General features: G+C 37.9%; 1 protein-coding gene across 4 annotated transcripts in view; it reads left to right on the forward strand.

Moving 5' to 3' along the window:
• LOC136882067 (protein bunched, class 1/class 3/D/E isoforms) overlaps positions 1–16,404 on the forward strand; it is a 285,530-nt gene extending 269,126 nt beyond the window's left edge. For 3 of the 4 annotated variants that reach the window (XM_067154572.2, XM_067154573.2, XM_067154574.2), the window contains exon 3: positions 9,529–16,404. In XM_067154572.2, the coding sequence (XP_067010673.1) occupies positions 9,529–9,756 (228 nt within the window). In that variant the 3' untranslated portion in view covers positions 9,757–16,404. Of the gene's footprint in view, positions 1–5,158; positions 5,497–9,528 lie in introns of those variants that run through there. The other variant, XM_067154575.2, reaches the window with a different exon arrangement.
• The last annotated feature ends 1,067 nt before the right edge of the window (positions 16,405–17,471 follow it).

Genomic DNA, 17,471 nt, shown 5'->3' on the forward strand with positions numbered 1-17,471 from the left:
GTGGGGGAGGAAATGTCAAATTTAACCGTTAATTTGAACTGTACCCAAAAATATCTCTTGCGGGGTTTTTAATACAATCTGCGATACTCGGATAGGAGATGGCTAGGAGTGGGAAGAAAGTCGCCGTGACCTTAATTAAGGTACAGCTCCATCATTTACTTGGTGTGAAAATGGGAAACCACGGAAAACCACCTTCAGGGCTGCCGATAGTGCAGTTCGAACCCACTATCTCCCGAATGTAAGCTCACAGCTGCGCGGCCCTAACCACATGGCCAACTCACTCGGTGATGCATTTTTATGTACGATAAATAAAATGGAAATAATCGCGATCATTACATTTTTCATAACAAAAATTGTAAGAAATTCATTTTTCGATATTTTATATTCCATACCTTTTTACTGCGTGATTCATGATAATGAAGATATTGAGGAACATAAAATACAGTGCCTAGGTCGTCAGCGACGAGCAGTGGAGCTAATGCTAAATATTTCTTGTTCTATGAGAGGGGGGGTTCGGGAATCAAATGTAAGTTACTCGATATTAGCGTGGGTTTTTCTATGTTCATAAACAATTTGACATGATACTTTTCAAACCCTACACATCCTTTCCCATCCCAGCCTCTGTTGGTAGGCAGTGTATATGAAATACCGATCGCTACAGGGTATGGTCTATAATCAATCATAGAGAGAGAGTAAAGCATTTATTTCTGCTTCCCCCATTTGGAGGCTGTCAAAAAGACAAAGCTTACATGAAAATGTGATTAGTAATTAATTAAAAGGGTCGTTTAAAATATGTCCATTAATGATAGATATCTATTAAAGCCTACTTAATATTTTTTTTAATGTGTATTAGTCAATTTTTATATCTATGAGGAATTCCCCATAGGACAAAGATATAGCTAAGAGTATAGATGACCAGGCGAGTTAGCCGTGCGGTTAGGGACGCGCACCTGTGAGCTCGCATCCGGGAGATAGTAGGTTCGAATCCCACTGTCGGCAGCCCTGAAGATGGTTTTCCGTGGTTTCCCCATTTTCACGCCAGGCAAACGCTGGGGCTGTACCTTAAGGCCACGGCCGCTTCCTTCCCATTTCTAGTCCTTTCCTGTCCCATCGTCGCCGTAAGACCAATCTGTGTCGGTGCGACGTAAAGCAAATAACAAGAGTAGGCCTATAGATGATTCTTTCAGAGCTGCTAACCCAATGTCCTTCATAAATTGGTTATGCAAATTAAATTTCTTACAAAAGTTGTGAAATGTGTGAGTAATGGTGCCTCATGCTCCTATCATCAATCCTAAAACATCTATGGAGTCCAGATGATATTTCTCGGCATAGTATGGAATTGTAGGTTCATACATATCACATTTCTTCTGCTGTACATGTGGTTGAGTTGGTGATGCTTCGGTTCTAATTGTGGGGTCTATTATGAACCCTTTACTTAAACTCGGTGGCCAATCCGCTGGCTTGACCCTATCTGATACAATCCATGTACCTCCTCGTAGACTGTATAAGGCTTTTCTCTCAGGGCTTCAGCAGTCATAGATCGTATACGATGATGTGAATTCCGTAGGGTGTCATTAAATGGACAGGAACCCAAGGTTTGACCAAGTGTTTAAATCTCACTGTGGCAACGCCGACAGTGGTTATTCTGTGACAGCTACCCTGTGAATATATTTCGGCTGCCTGCATGTCAATTCCGACGTTCCTGAATTGACAGTTCTACCAGATAACAGAGAAACCAGATCTCTTCGATCTATACCTGAAGTTTGTTAATTTTGTCGGGTGAACATCAAGCGTTGGCGGAGATATTTTACATGGAGAGACAGAATGCCAATCTACTTTTTTTTTTTTTTTTTTTTTTTTTGCACAACTCCGACTATCTGTGACTTGTTAGAATTCGTGGTCGTGGGATCCAGAGCCCTATACCCTTAACCACCGATGGGTCTTCTTGAGGCTGGTGATCTTAGTTGTTTTTCATTTACCCTCTGAGGGTAATTTGGTGACGGATTATGGGCGATAGTATTCGTGTATTGTGTAATATTTTGAATTATCGCACTGTGCCACGTAAATGCACCTCAAGAGTTGTAATCCACTGAGTATAAACTTGGATCGCGTAATATTCGGATGTGTTCGCAGGAAGTGATTGTCAAAATCTGTCCAAATATTGTTCTGCCTTATCTTGTAGAGTTAAAGGTCATGACTTAGGTGGTTTAAGTTGGTTTAGTTTCTTGTAAGACAGTGATTGCACCCGTGGATTGTCCAGATATAAAGCTTATCATCTGTCTTATCTAAATGACCGGTATTATATGTTATCATGTGTTGATCGCGGCTTTTGTTACACTACACGTAGGCAAGTGCAGGACCCGATCAGAGTACTGGAGTTTCTTTTTTAATTTAAAATTACTTTCAAATTTATTTCTAAGTGGAACTTTTGGTGGATGTCAGTGCTGATTTTGAGCCGAAATTTGGCGTTTTTCGTCTTAGTTACTGAAAGATGGTCGTAGATTTCTGGAACAAAAACACTTCCGATCTCATACGTTCCTTTCATCGACTCATTTTTCTGAGGAGTGAATTTTATTCTGTAATGGCTTGTTTTCTTTGAGCATTGGAAACATCTCAACCTAGTTATAAAATTTGTTGTAGTTGTGAGTTATGAGCATTGCTCGGAGCATGTCTGTGCAGAATTTTTTTTTTTTTTTTTTTCAGGCAAACGCAGCAGGAACTCAACAAACTAACCCAGGTTTTTGCATGATATTTGTGCAGAGGAAGATTGATTGAGCATTTCCACTCAGAGACATACCAGGCTTGATTTTAGAGTTGCACTTTACCACTCATCTAACAAAGATTGCACATGCAGTAACTCTCGTCAGCACTTTGTCATCGGTCTTGCTTGTATGTTGTCTGAAAGTTCTCAGGAAGTTACTTGCTAAATCCCGCAGAACTTCCAGAATCACTCCAAGCAAGGGCAGTATTTAAAAGAATTAAAGTGTGACACTGAAGTGCACAGTCCACTTCTGAAGATGTTCACCCATTTTGAAAGTACGTGTTGAGGTTTCGAGTAAACCGATGCATTACTAAAATCGCTGTTTAAAATAGAACATTATTTTATTTATTGCAAGGTAAACGAGGTTCTGGACTGACGGCTTGTACGGAGTTATCTGATACGAGAGGCAGCGAACAACCCAGCTATACAGCCGAGGATCCTTATTGTTTTAAGAGGATGTGTAGTTGGGCACATTGCATCTAAAGGAGAAGAATTGAGTTATCTGCTGAAGAAAGGGAAAGGCCACAAAGGGGTTGAAAACGAAAGACTGCCTAGGCCTTGCAAACCAAACAGTGTCCAGATCAGAAGCAAACAAAAGTTGACCAAGTGAGATTAGTGAAGAGACTGACACAAGGTCCCGCGGTGGCCAAACCACATCCCCAAGTTCACCCTTTCTATGTCATCAGCAGGTAATCTGGTTAAGATTGGCTGGTACCAGTTACATGCTGAGTCACGGATTGATACACCGTCGCTCGTCGGGAGGTGATAAATCTGTAATTAACTGTCAAACACTTGCCACCTGCTCTTAAGGTTGCGACATTGAATCCCGGCCGAGTTGATCAGTATATAAATGGGGGGGGGGGGGGAAGGGGGAATGCTGAGTCAGTAGATTTACTAGCATAGTCAAAAGAAACTATCCCAATGCAAAATTCCAAAACTGCAGTATCTCTTAAAGATGGAAAATATTTCTTTTAATTACGAGAAAGCAGAGAATCTGATCCAGCCTAGCTTTTTCTGACGAAAATGTCATCCACAGGGCATTGATTGACCTCTGACCATTATTCACTTGGAACTGTGCCTCTTTTGTCCGATTGAAAAAAAATTCACGTCGCACAGTTTGCACAAATAATTTTATATATTACCATAGCAGAACGATTAATTCTAGGGAAAGAAACATAAGAATTGTTAGTATTTCTTCGTTTACGTTGGTAGAATATGTAGGTTACGCTTTGGTATTATGTATCACAATTGCGTTTCTTTAGAAGCAAATGGGGAAGGCTATGTTGTGTAGAAGACCCTGAATTATCTAGAGGAACAGGAATATTATGAAGTAATACATCGAACTGTTAATTTTTTCTCCAGTTCATAGGCATCTCTAAAATAACCTAGATAAAGTAATATCAAATATAATGAAGTTGCCGAAGCTGCTTCTTCTTGTATTTTAACAGGAAATACTAACTTTGTGTTGTAGGTACATTGTGAAGGCAGTGATATAATACACTGGGTCATGAAGTGTGCGGTAGAATAACTTTATTTCATAATGGCCAGAAAAGGCCATAATAATAATAATAATAATAATAATAATAATAATCGTATGGCCTCAGCTACCGTGTGCAGACATTTCGATTTGACGCCATCTGGCTGTCTGCTCGTCAATTTCGACGTTCCGTTTTACTCTAGGTCCGCTAGATGGCAGACAGAGTAAACCGGATCTCTCTTGGGCGTCTATGGCTGAGATTGAATTAATTTTGTCGGGTAAATACCAAATGTATCACCAGAGATCTTTTACATGCCGACATCGTACGACATGGAGTGCCGAATAGACTTTTTTCCGCCCTTCAAAAATCCGACTACCTCTGCCGGGTTTGAACCCGCTATCTTGGGATCCGGAGGCCGACACTCTACCACGGATCCACAGAGGCAGCTAGAAAAGGCCATAAGCAGAACTGTTTAGAAAACACCTAGTCTTTGCTATAAATAATATTATTAATATCATAACATAACACTTGCTTTTTCAGTGTTGATATAGGGCTGCACTCGGCTAGAAATAGCCACGCGAAATTAAAGTGTTGATATATATTATGATAGGGATACCTAAATTTCTTGTCTGTATCCGAAGGATCAGTGTGGAGCCATGACTGTCTTCCTTTTGTTATAATTGTTTTGTGTAGTGTTATGTGAATTCCAGAAGAGAAAGGTTTAATTGATGTGATAGTTGTTGTTGTTGCTGCTAGTAATGGCTGTTCGCAGGCAGCTTATCGCTAGGCAGCCTTGTCTTATCAGCAGGCGCTCTCATTGGCTGCATTCTACTTTTATGGCCTTGTTTTTTAAAATAAAAGCAGAGCTCGACCTTCGGCCTGTGCCTGATACCATACAGACTGTATAAGTAGTGTACTGCAGTGAGCACAGTGCTAGACTCTTGGACGCCCTCCCAGCAAGAACAGTGCAAGAATTGTGCATCAGGAAGCGTCAGGCGGTTGTGCTTTGTCTGCTTGCTTGCACGTGTGCGCGCCTTCACTCGTGATCGATAAAAGGTTTTCTTGCTGCCTTTCCGACAAGAGCGAAGGAAGTGGCTGGGTGTTTTTCTTCGTCGGGGTATCATATTTGACACTGCCATGTTGGATGTCATGCAGTCCGTCTTTCATCCTACGTTTAACCGTTCTGAAAGCTGTCTCTTCGAGATCCGGCAGAGAGGTCGACCAAACCCCTGCTATGTTATTGTTCCTGACACGCAGGTAAATTGCCTTACATGAATATTGTTTTGATGTTGTTTTCATGGTCCGGAATAATAGATGTCTTTGAGTATTATTCCTTTTAGCCAATAACATGCAATAAAACCAGCTTGCATGGACAAATATAATGGGCTGAAGAATTATTGGGAATTTCTTTACCTGCAAACCGAAAATAAGGAAAGAGGTGTGGTTCGCCTTTCGAGCTTCCTTCCATTGTTTTCAATTTTATATTAATTTACATGATGTTCCGAAGACAGCTTTTAATAGCTCGGCTAGTAATCGATTCATAGTACTTTTACAAGACGCATGCGGTAAAGTTGACGGAATTCACACTTTGACGTGGAATGTCTAGTTTTCTGGGCTGGGGAATATAATACCCCAACTTGATATATTTAATAGTTGAGTTGGTTTGTCTCAGTTTCCAGAGAAACCCGTCACTCTAATATTCCTGTACTGAGTGAAAAGTTACAGGATTTAATCCGTTTCTAAGCTTACATCGTCTTACATAGAATGCAATTTCTTTTAGATCTGAGGGCAATTTATTAAAAATTTTGAACTGTACAATAAAATGGCTTGGACTTGTGGTTTGAAGCATATAAAAGGTTACGTCGCGCATTCCTATCTACGAAATGTCACTGTAAAATTTGTCATAAATGGAACATAATAATTGCTTTTACACAGTTGAAGTCTAAAATCTGCGGTAAATTAAGAAATATTTTACTTTGGTGAATATTATGTATACCTACTGTACTACTTAACAAGTACTTTTGGTGCTACGCTCACAGTAACACACGTACGTCTTTTGTTTGTCTTACGCTTTCAACAATTTCGTGTGTGATGTCTGTGTTCACTGAAGTTCTTCGCTTTCGTTTTATTGCTTCAGGTGTCAATGACATCATTTCCTGAATTGTATCGCGATATGAAAGATTTAATAGGCGACAAAAAGCTATGGCCAATGTACATAAGAAGAATTCTGTGGACTAGTGATTTATTGGTCCAGGGATCATGCTATTTTTCTTATCGTGAATGCTATTGACCTCCATTTTGCTGTTTCAACTGGCCGCTTTAGCAAGACCATCTACAATAATATCAGACCTTAATACAAAAACAACATGGCCGACGAATCGGTTCCATGTAAACACGCCTGTGATACACAAAGATAACCTTTTGATTATCGTATTGAATTGCTAAGATGTCAATAATAACGAACAGAAACTCTACTTTGGGTAATAGACCAACACTATCTAGAAATAGCCTCTGTTTAGCTAAGCAATATGTGGATAATTCAAAATATACGTTACCTATTTTCTATGAACTAGTATGGTAAAGGAAATAGGTATAATAGGATTGCATTCTAAAATAACAGTCCTGGGGGAATGTTTGATACGTTTCAATTCAGTCAATTAATTAATAATCTCCTATGATCTGAATTTAGGGCTGTCAACCAAGTGGCACATTACGTATCAATTGTCTACTTAGTATTTTCTTAAGTGATTTCAAAGAAATTGGAAATTTGTCGAATTGGTGTAGATATAGTAGGGAGCACCCTTGGTAAATTATTCCAGACTGTAATTCTTCTTCCTATAAATCAATACTTGTTTTAGAAATACATTTATTTGAATGACCTTTCTATTACCATATGTTTTAAGTAGGCCTATAATAACCTACCTCGTTCAAGAAATTTTTTAGAAACATAAACTTGTCGCGAATTTCAATTCTCTCATAACAATGATTCTGATAGTGCCTAATGATCCACCAAACTGCTACATCTGTTCACTTCAGAGAATCTACAGGAGAATGAACTTGAACTTCTCTAGTAGCATATTCATTTTCGTATAAAGCACTTTAACATCCACATCGTTGGTAACGTAAATACGTACTGTAAGGGACAGTATATCAATTGATACCTTGTCCTCTAATTTAACACGGAGAATATAATCTTCATTCACAGATAAATAAATAGCTTTATCACTTTTTGTAACCTGACTTTTAAAATCCTCAAAAGGTATAGTAATTGAGAAATGTACTAGGATTGGCACCAACACAGAGTTTTGGTCTTATCCGGAAAAAAAAAAACAGCTCATCAAGTACACGGAACACATCCTCTCTATTGACAAATTTATCCCCGAATGCACCGTAATAAATTACTTGTAAGTACGAAATCGTCACGATGCATTAAGTACACTTGATCTGAATGCGAGTGTATCTCCTGTATTATGAATTACATCCAGGCATAAAATACGATCGACACGTTTTAAAACCATATTTAAAAAAAAAAAACATGACTACACTAACGTTTCCTAATCAATCCAAACCAACAGAAAGAAGTAAACAGATGCTTCGCACATGCTCATGTTTACATTTGAACAAACCGATCGGGCCGCCATTTTAACTAATATCGATAGCTGCATTAAGGTCTGATATATTGTAGTTGGTCTTGGCTCTAGTAATATGGACAAAGATAAGAGTCCACAGACATAGCACTCCTATTTCACGGTGCTAGTCCTGGACCTCAAGAAATTAACAAAAGACGGCACCAGAAGCGAAATACGACATAAAGGCGTCCTGTATACAGGCCTTAATTATGTATTCATATTTCTCTAATAACGACGGTATTTCTTAATTTACCGCAGATTTTTCACTTCATTTAAGTAAAAGCAATTATTATGTTCCATTTGTGACAAATTTTACAGTGACATTTCGTAGATAGGAATGCGCGATGTAACCCATATAAAAATATACATGGGATAGACTTTGTTAACTACCTTGGATTAGTGATCACTTCTAGGTTTGATTTTATCGGTTTCTGCATAAATTTTTGAACTTATATTTTTATGACATATTGCTTAACAGTCATGAAACGAAGATATCAGCAGAGGGCAACGACGGGGGATTTTGTTATAATGCGCAGCGCCTTTTTCCTGGAGAAGTAAAACTCGCCTTGTCTCCCCAGAGTAGAATTCCACATTGAAGAATACTGTAAAATAATGCATTTCAAAGATATTTACTGGGAACTTCCATGATGGCTCTCAAGAGATGCAGCTACTGATAGTTTACTACAAATAAAATGCATTTACAAGAACATTCAACTGCTAGATTGTGTTACCCGGCTTATAACTATGGAGCTTTTTGACTAAATTGATGCCATTTAAAAATGCAGTATGGTTTGTATATAAAACGTAATTACTATAAGGAAAATTAAGAACGTGTGTTGTTCAGTCGTTTCCGACTATTTGTGACCCCATGTACTAAAATTCACCACAGCAGTCGGTTCAGCGCAGCTTCTACAAACACATATTACATGCTTCCTTGATACCATCAATCCTCCTCGTCCTTTGCCGCCCTCGACTCCTTTTTCCTTGGATCTCTCCGAGCATGGTAGCCATTTCCCGCGGGTCGGGTCTCCTTATTGTATGTCCTAAGTACCATTAGACACAACACCTTCATCACCAATATATTTGAACGCAAAGTACTACGGAAGAAAAGAAGAGCCGTCCTAGGAAACAATAATTGGAAGAGATCAAGGAAAAAGTGGGACTTAGACGTTATTACGTGACGATGAAAAGGGCGGCGCAAGAGCTGTCCATGAAACTCCCAGTAGCCTTCTCCAGCACCACAGTTCGAAGTCGTCTATTTTTCATGGTTTGGGTTTCCTTAACAAATAGCTTTTGCAACCATACGTTACAGTAGGAACACTATAGCCTTCGCCAAAGGAATCTTCATTTTGAAGCTAATGTCTTTGCCTTTAGGAACCCAGTCCAGGTCAGCATAAACTTTCGCCCACGAGCAAGCGTCTTTTGATCTCTCGGCTTCGCTTTCTGCCATCAGAATATTGTACTTAAGAAGGAAAAAACAGTCTCTCCTTATGTTGTGTTTCAATAACATGAAACTTTCTAACGGACTTGCTCTCACCTCGTTTATCTGCATGATAACTGTTCCCTTTCTTTACTGTTCCTTGAAGAATTTATGCCATGTACTTTTCTGTAATCTGTCTTTATGCATTATCCTAATTCAAGTTTGTTATTCTGTTTGCAGGATCTTGTCAAGAGTCACCTTATGTTTGCGGTGCGCGAAGAGGTGGAGGTCCTCAAAGAGAAGATAGCAGAGCTAATGGATAGGATAAACCAGTTGGAGCTCGAAAACACCATTCTGAAGGCTCATGCGTCGCAGGAGACGTTGGCACAGCTCAGTGGTAACAACCCTCAGCAGCAAGGGAACAAGAACCAGCAGACACAGCCACCTTCCAACGGATCGGTCTCGTAATGTGCTTGATGCACTTGGGTTCGGTTAGGTCTGCGCGCAAGGAATATGTCATCACCCAGCACATTAGCAGCAACAGGAATATTGTCCACCTAGTGCCATAAGTTCTGTTTAGTGAAAAAATATACAAAAAAAATGCAACGAAGGGCATAGATAGAAATTGATGATCAACGCAACACGTTTTAAAAATTCCTGTTTGCAAAAGATGTGTGGCAAGACATTTCCTGCTGCGAGAATGAGAGAGATTATTGAGAGTGGCTGATTTTCTTCTCGAGTAAGATCTGGTGTGTCTGTGCTAAGTCAAATCGTTTTTTTTGCAGATACGTCTGAAAGTCGCTGCTGTTTTTTTCTTACATCGAGACATCTTGGTGCAGAAAATTAAGGTGTCTTTATAAGACTACCTGTGCATGCTTTCATTATCGATAGTAATAAAAGTGTGATATGATATTGTACCACTTGTTTTGATGACTGCAACATTTAGCACAATAATGGTAGAGGACTGAAGATTTTAATCTAGCAAATTCTTCAAATCTAAGGTGCTAGCAGATGAGGCTTCAAATTGTGCTCTTCCCATTGGTGGAGTGGCGCTTTTGAACCCTGGAATTACTCTCTAGTGAAACTAATGTTATTTAATCACTTTTTATGTGGATCAAGCAAAAAAAAAAAAAAAGTCATTGCAAACATTTGTTTGCAGTGATTTACTAGGAGTACGAAGTTCTGCACGCTGAACATATCAAGCTGCTTTTCTCATATCCTCAATGATGAATCTCTCAGTAAGAAGTTAATAATAAATAAGAAAGGAAATAAATTATTTAAAGAAAAATCTCTCTTAAAATACAATATTACTGCAAAGCATAATTGTAGTAGTTACAGGATTGTATTAAGGGTATGATTCGTTTTTTCTCTCCATAAAGCATGATATAAAGGCTTCCTTCTATAAATACTGTTATGCTTACCACAGAATTGTCTAGTTAAAAATTTGCTTTATCTGCAATGGTGAATGTTTGATACATTGAATGACCGTCATCTGGTAGCTAATTGTTCAAGTTGTGGGAATGGGCCATCCATAAGGTAACCAAACCGTCCAGAGTTTCTGAAATCATCTTCTTGCTTACATTCATTGTGCCATAACTTTCAATTTTGTATACAGTTAGAGAAGACTTGCTGGCTCAAGTCTCGGTCAAATAATATTCCTCCATGCATTGCCCGCCTTCTAAAATAGTCACTGATTCTTTTGTTGTTGTTTGTTGTTACTTACTCAAGTTGGAACAGCAAAATTTTGTTTTGGTCTTCTTTCATTGCAGTGCTTTGACAGTCTAGGGTGCAAAGATGGGGTTGTCTCATGAACCCTGGCTGATAGTAATATATGAATGAAGACATTTCTGTTCATATTGCATAAACAAAACATAAATATATGTTGTACAACTTCTGATTGTAATCGTAGCCTCGCCATCTCCTCACTTCATCTATTTACCAACTTTTCGGGATGCTTTGTTCAGAGGATTAAAGGCTTTATCTTCTGTACATTGGTAACTCTTTATACAGGATATAGGAAAAATGCCGCTCATCACAAGCCATGATTAAGGGAATCAGGACCAGGGGCGAAGCGTCAAGGGAGACAGGGTAGACAGCGTGTACCCGTAACATTTTGTGAACAAAATATTCTCTAGTTAAATTATTTTTTAGAATATTATTTCCACATTCATGACATTACTGTATTCCCCGCTTACTTATTTTTGTCTCACTTCGGCAATGCTAGGGCTCACGTCAGTTACACGAAGCACGTAGATGAAAGTAGACGCTCTCCATTCTGTGTTCTTCCCTTCGATTTTCAAAGCTTTCAGATAGAGCAACACTAACGCTATCTGTAGGCACTGACTGTGGAACTAGGACTTTCCTATAGCGAGATTTCTCCGCCCAGTAGACAGACTTACCAGCGTCTCTTCTTGCTCTCATTGGTTAGTATTTGGATCTCAGTTATAAAGGTGTTCTTATTGGCTACCATCTCAGACATGCTTTCAATGTAATTAATTTGAATTTACTTTATTATAAAACACGTCTAAAAATAATAATATTAAAATACGAAGTATAGCAAACTTACACCTAATAAATGAATGATAGCATCAAAACCCTTCAAGTACCATGCATTTTCTTGCCCGCCAATATTAGTTACAGTATTATAACCACAACTACTATTGGCTTACATTCTTAATAATGAACTCCAGAGTGTGCATGCGGAAACAGCAAAATTGCTTAATTTGATGCTGTTTATTCCGTTAATGTCAGTTTCCAGTGAACACGCCACGAATGCCTTCAAACGAAAACCTATTTAAGGATTTCGATGACCAATCAGAGACTGTCTAACTTCAGAACTTCAGCTATAGAGAAGGAACTGCTGTGGCATCGTAGCAAGACGCCTGACTGCAAGACGGGACTAATAGATATATTTGGCGAAATGAAGGACAGGCGGATTGAACTCTCGTTAACATAATATTGAATACAGATCTGTATGCATCAAAAATAAAATTCCATATATAATATGATTAAAATAGGTTTTTTTTTTTTTTTTTTTAAAATCTCTGTCTTCCCCTTTACTTAGTTCACACTTCGCCACTGATCAGAACGATATTAAATTGATGATGGGAGACAACCCTTTGACTTGTAATTTTCATGACCACTGGACATAACTGATTTAACATGTTATTGGGGTTCATGCTGATGCATTTTAAGGGATATTTGGCCTCTGCAATCTAGGGGTAGCGAGCATACCTCTTACCGGAGAACCCCGAGTTCAATTCCTGGCCATGTTAGGAACTTTTTTTCCTGTACCTGAGCCTTCATGAGAACAATTGAAGTGTGCCTGGTGCGGGTGGATGTATTGCTCTCATCACGCATCACCTCATAACCTGTTGAGCAGCGGTCGCTCGGTAAGCCATGAGTTTTTCAACTGGGGGTAAAGTTATGTGATTTAGTTTTAGAACCATAATTCGTCTCGTGGGAGTCTCCAGGGTCGTTCTAATTGGTTTCGGTTCAATTTTTGACTCTCGAATGACAGTGTGAGTGCAGGGATTATTGTATTTCATGTCCACCAGATACCAAGAAGGTGTGATGGAAGACTTCCTAGGAGTTCCTTTTGAGGCATTTCAAGGGATATTCGGACCCCGTGGTCTTACCAGAGGCCTCAGGGTTTGAATCTTGGCTAAGATAGATTTAAACCTCGATCTAAGGGCAGTTTTGAGGTCTGCTCAGACTACACGAGAACAATTGAGTAACTGTCTGATGGTGTAAAAGTTGGCTCCGGTCTAGAAAACCAAGAGGATTTGTTGTGCTGACTGCACGTCGCCTCATAATCCGCTGGGCTTGATGCTCAGCAGTGGTGGGCCAAGGGGGGTATGTTGTTTGTTTTTATTATGTTACTTTCCCAGTTGAACCCCCTTATTTTCACAGCATGTGATCATTGGATGACATTTTTCATACATCCTCTGGTTACATGAAAACATTCATTTTATTCTAGAACCAATTTCAGCTGTTGAAACCTTCCTGTTTTCTCAGTATCGCTGTGAATGACTGACAAAATTAAGGATTTTATACACACACACATATACTGTATGTAAAAAATACTGGTATTCAAAAACAAGTCGTACACAAACCCAGAAATGGGATTATTAAAATAGGTCAACATAATATCAATAATTTGAGTGCAAATGTTCCAGTAGTGGAAAAGTATTTTTTTATAGTGATATATCTACATTATACTGTTGAGGTTAGCATTAGTTTCTAAAATTAACTTTTGTAAGCTCTTCAAAATGTCTGCTTCAATTGCATTTACAGTATATACTTTTTTTTTTTTTAAACTTGAATCACTCAGGCAAGTTCTTTGTACAAATAAATATCGAAGCTCTGCGTGAATTGAGCAGTCTGACCATTTTAAGTAGAGACCATTTTGACAAAATTGAACCATTTAGTAGTAAAAGTTTAGTATAATTAAATCAGTCCAATTGATTATACTCATTGATACGGTCATGAAATGGACGACTTGTGACATTTTAGACTTTGTGATTAAAGGACTTTTGCATTAGTTTAGTAACTTCTAGTTTTCTGTGCTCTTTTCTAAAGAAATTGGCCAAGTCATTGATTGAAAACTCCTACACAGAACATTCTTACAAATTTTAAAAATTGTTCGGTTTTGAAGCAGTATTATAGTACGTTTTAGACAAATCACTTAATAAACAGAAATATCTCATTACATGTCAAAATGATGACCAAGATGCACAGATGGCATTGTGCTGGCTTTCACTCAGTGAAACTGGGCGAAGTATTAGGGCCAGATGGTAAATTTTTTAATTTATCATGGGAGAGCAATTTCCGTACCACCAGATTCTTCAACTAATACGTCCACAGCTTTGACTTAATTTTTCGGGAAGCTTCTGTATGCTCTGGCAGTGTCATTGAAGGGGCTGAAGCCTGAAACACTTGATAAGCAACCTGCAAAGCCAGCAGTTTGGAATGAACCAGTAGATGGAGTCGCAGACAGAAAATGAGCGCAGTAGCAGTTGCTAATTCATAGATTAGTGTTTATAGTCCTAACAAATCATAAATACCAGACTGTATACTACTCGCATCTTTAGTGCTGAGATGGATCAGTTGTTTCACAAATGGGGCAAATTAATCATGTTTGTTCAGTCCTACAGCTAGTTTCTCCTATGATTAGTTTCTCCCAAGTGAGTTTGTTGGGCTGTCCTTTTAGCCTCTTCAATAATTGTTATGGCACCTACCAGTGAAGAAAGTTTTTATTAGCGGGTTTCTTAGCCTTCCGCGAGAGGGTGTTTACCACGTACTTTAGTCTCAACGGTCTGAACCCTTCTGTGGAGCTGATTGATCAATAAATCGATCTTGCACATCCGTATTGGTCATCTGCTGTACCCAGCTTATTTTCTTCAAATGGTGCCAGCACATCTCACGACATTCTTAACGTCACTTTTATTCAGAGTCTAGGTCTCACTACCATACATGTTGGCATCCCTGAAATATTCTACACCACTATTAAATCTGATGGGTATTCTTCTGCTACTCTGGGATGTGTCACATTCATTGCAATGATTACAAAATATGTACTAGGAAAGGAAAATGGCTGTTTCTCCCTATTTAGTTACTGTTTGATATTGTATGCAAGGGGGTGTGCATTTGTAATACTTCAGAATTTTTGCTATTATGGACAACGAAACGCCTCTGGACCCCAGACCTTTATGGATGATCCAGTAGTTCACTAATTGAATATGCTACTTGAAAAATAAAATCTGATCATTTCAGTGTACATTTCTGCTCCTACACCATGTAACTTGTTCAGTATTTTTTTTTTTGCTTTTTCTTGAGTTTTTTCCTGACTCGTCATAAAAACATGTCATCGTGTTTAGAGATGGAAAATGTCACTATGGCTGTGCTAAATAATAAAAAAAGATAGTTTTTTATTATACCTGTGTATATAGAATAGTGTTTTTTGTCTTAGATGTAATAATTATTATGTATATATTAAAAAAGTGACTATTTAATTTTTTAAACTTCCTCCCCCCTCCCTTAAGATTCGGCCACAACTTGCCGAGCGTCTTTAAAATGTCTCTTAGAAATTATTTTGATCATCTCTGTAATTCATAAAATATGTTGACTATAGATATTATGGGTTCCTGAGAAGTTCAATATTTTGAGAAGACTCTTTTTGCCTTCCCCATTCCTTCTTTTAGTTGCTGCATCCAGAGCTTTGCTGCATGACCACATAGTTCTAATAAAGTCATCGATATGAGCAAAATGAGTTGTAGAATTATATTATTACATATAATCTTATTACAATGTGAAGGATCTAAGGCCTAAATGTGTAACCATGATATTGCTTAATATTTTTGAAAGAAAAAAAAAGTTTCTCTCATTGTGTTTAAATATGATTTTTTAAAAAGTCGTATCGTTGTTCTGATGAAAGAAATGTTTTTCAACATTTCCTTTCTTCTGGAAACTATTTTTCAAGATTAGACTAGTTATGTGATGAATAATACTGCTGCATTAAGTTTAGACTATAGCAGGCAGTTTTATATAATTAATAAAGGTTCGAACACTAGTGTTGATTGCATTCCTCTAAGCTGAGGAAGTTTTCAAGATTTATATGTAATGAGAAACCTGCATCCATGTAACAAACATTTGATGAGCTTCTCCATATGATAGCACTATTTGTATACGTAGGGAAGAATAAAGATATATTTTGAGTTTTTTCCTCTGTAAATTGCTATGCGAAGGCAATATTAATCTGATGACCTTTTCTGTGGGGTGTGACAATGTGTGTATGTATATATATATATATATATATATATATGCGATAATGTAAATGTTACCTACCCTGTGCTGCAATATATTATTATTACATAGAAATTTGTAAATAAGAAATACTTTAATTATTTTAAAGGCAGCAAAAACAGTGTACTGTTGTATAAAATTCACCAAAAATGAAAAAAAAAGGCAAGTTGTGACATCTGTACATTATTATAAGAAACTGGTCTTATCTTCTCTGTTGAAGTCCATGAGAAATAAATATAAGCAACAGTAATGCTTAAAAGATTATGGTTCCTCACTATTATTATGATATTAATAATAAACAAATGAAACTGATTTGGTTGTCTTGTTACTGTTGATTATTTAATTACCTTTCCTTACCCAGTATACCTTGTCCATTCTATTCACTCTAATCATAATATTAGTTTAAGTCTGAGTACAGCCCACATTTTTAAGCACTAGTATGTTAGAATGCACATCTTTGGAGGCTTTTAGCCAACTCTTCAGTTGTGTAGATGAGTAATATATAGTATATTTATGCAAATTTGCAGGACTGTTGTGCGGGCAAAAAGATACTTGCTACTCCTCATAATACAAGCTTATTTAAACCAGAGCGAATGAAGTGTAAAGTGGTGGAACTCCTGTAGTTTAGTGTTGATTGGTCTTAACACGACTTCGTAGCGCAATAGGATACAGTTGAACCTACAGATTGTCGGCGCTATATTGCTAGACTTCATGTAATTAATTATTAATGCACCTATTATTAGGTGGTCTATAGAACACACTGCAGTACTGTTTGCAGGAAGAAATGGTCAAAATAAATGGAGAGTATACACAGTTATTGAAAATTATCACCTCCAGTTGGAAAGAAACTTAAAATCTTTTCCTGCTGTTTTACAAGATGATCTGGACTTCGCATTACCATTTTGGTTAAATGTGGTAGCAGCTGATTCTCTGAAGAGCAAAAATGTTAGAAAAACAAGTTCATACGTCATATCCACAGTCACCCCACAACAGGTTTTATCATTTTTAGCTTTTCTTCCATTGTAGCGTCTATGCATTTCACCATGTTATAGAAGTCTAACAAAGGATATTTGAGAAGGTGGTGGTGGTGATTATTGTTTTAAGAGGAAGTACAGCTAGGCAACCATCCTCTAGATATTTGAGACTTTTGGAGTCACTACCAGCAAAGACCCTAATCTGGAAGAAACTCGTACATCACTAAGGACACACTGACTTTAAGAATCATATTCTAACGATTTCACACACTCTCATTGCGTAGTTCAGTTTTGTTTCCTGTTCTGTGAATCAAGCAGCCACATGAATCATACACTTGAGTATCGCTGCTCTAGCTGAACTGTTTTTACTAACTCACAAATCTGTAGGACTGAGCCTGGTTTAAT

The sequence above is a fragment of the Anabrus simplex genome, chromosome 10, assembly GCF_040414725.1.
Source record: "Anabrus simplex isolate iqAnaSimp1 chromosome 10, ASM4041472v1, whole genome shotgun sequence".
NCBI lineage: Eukaryota > Metazoa > Arthropoda > Insecta > Orthoptera > Tettigoniidae > Anabrus > Anabrus simplex.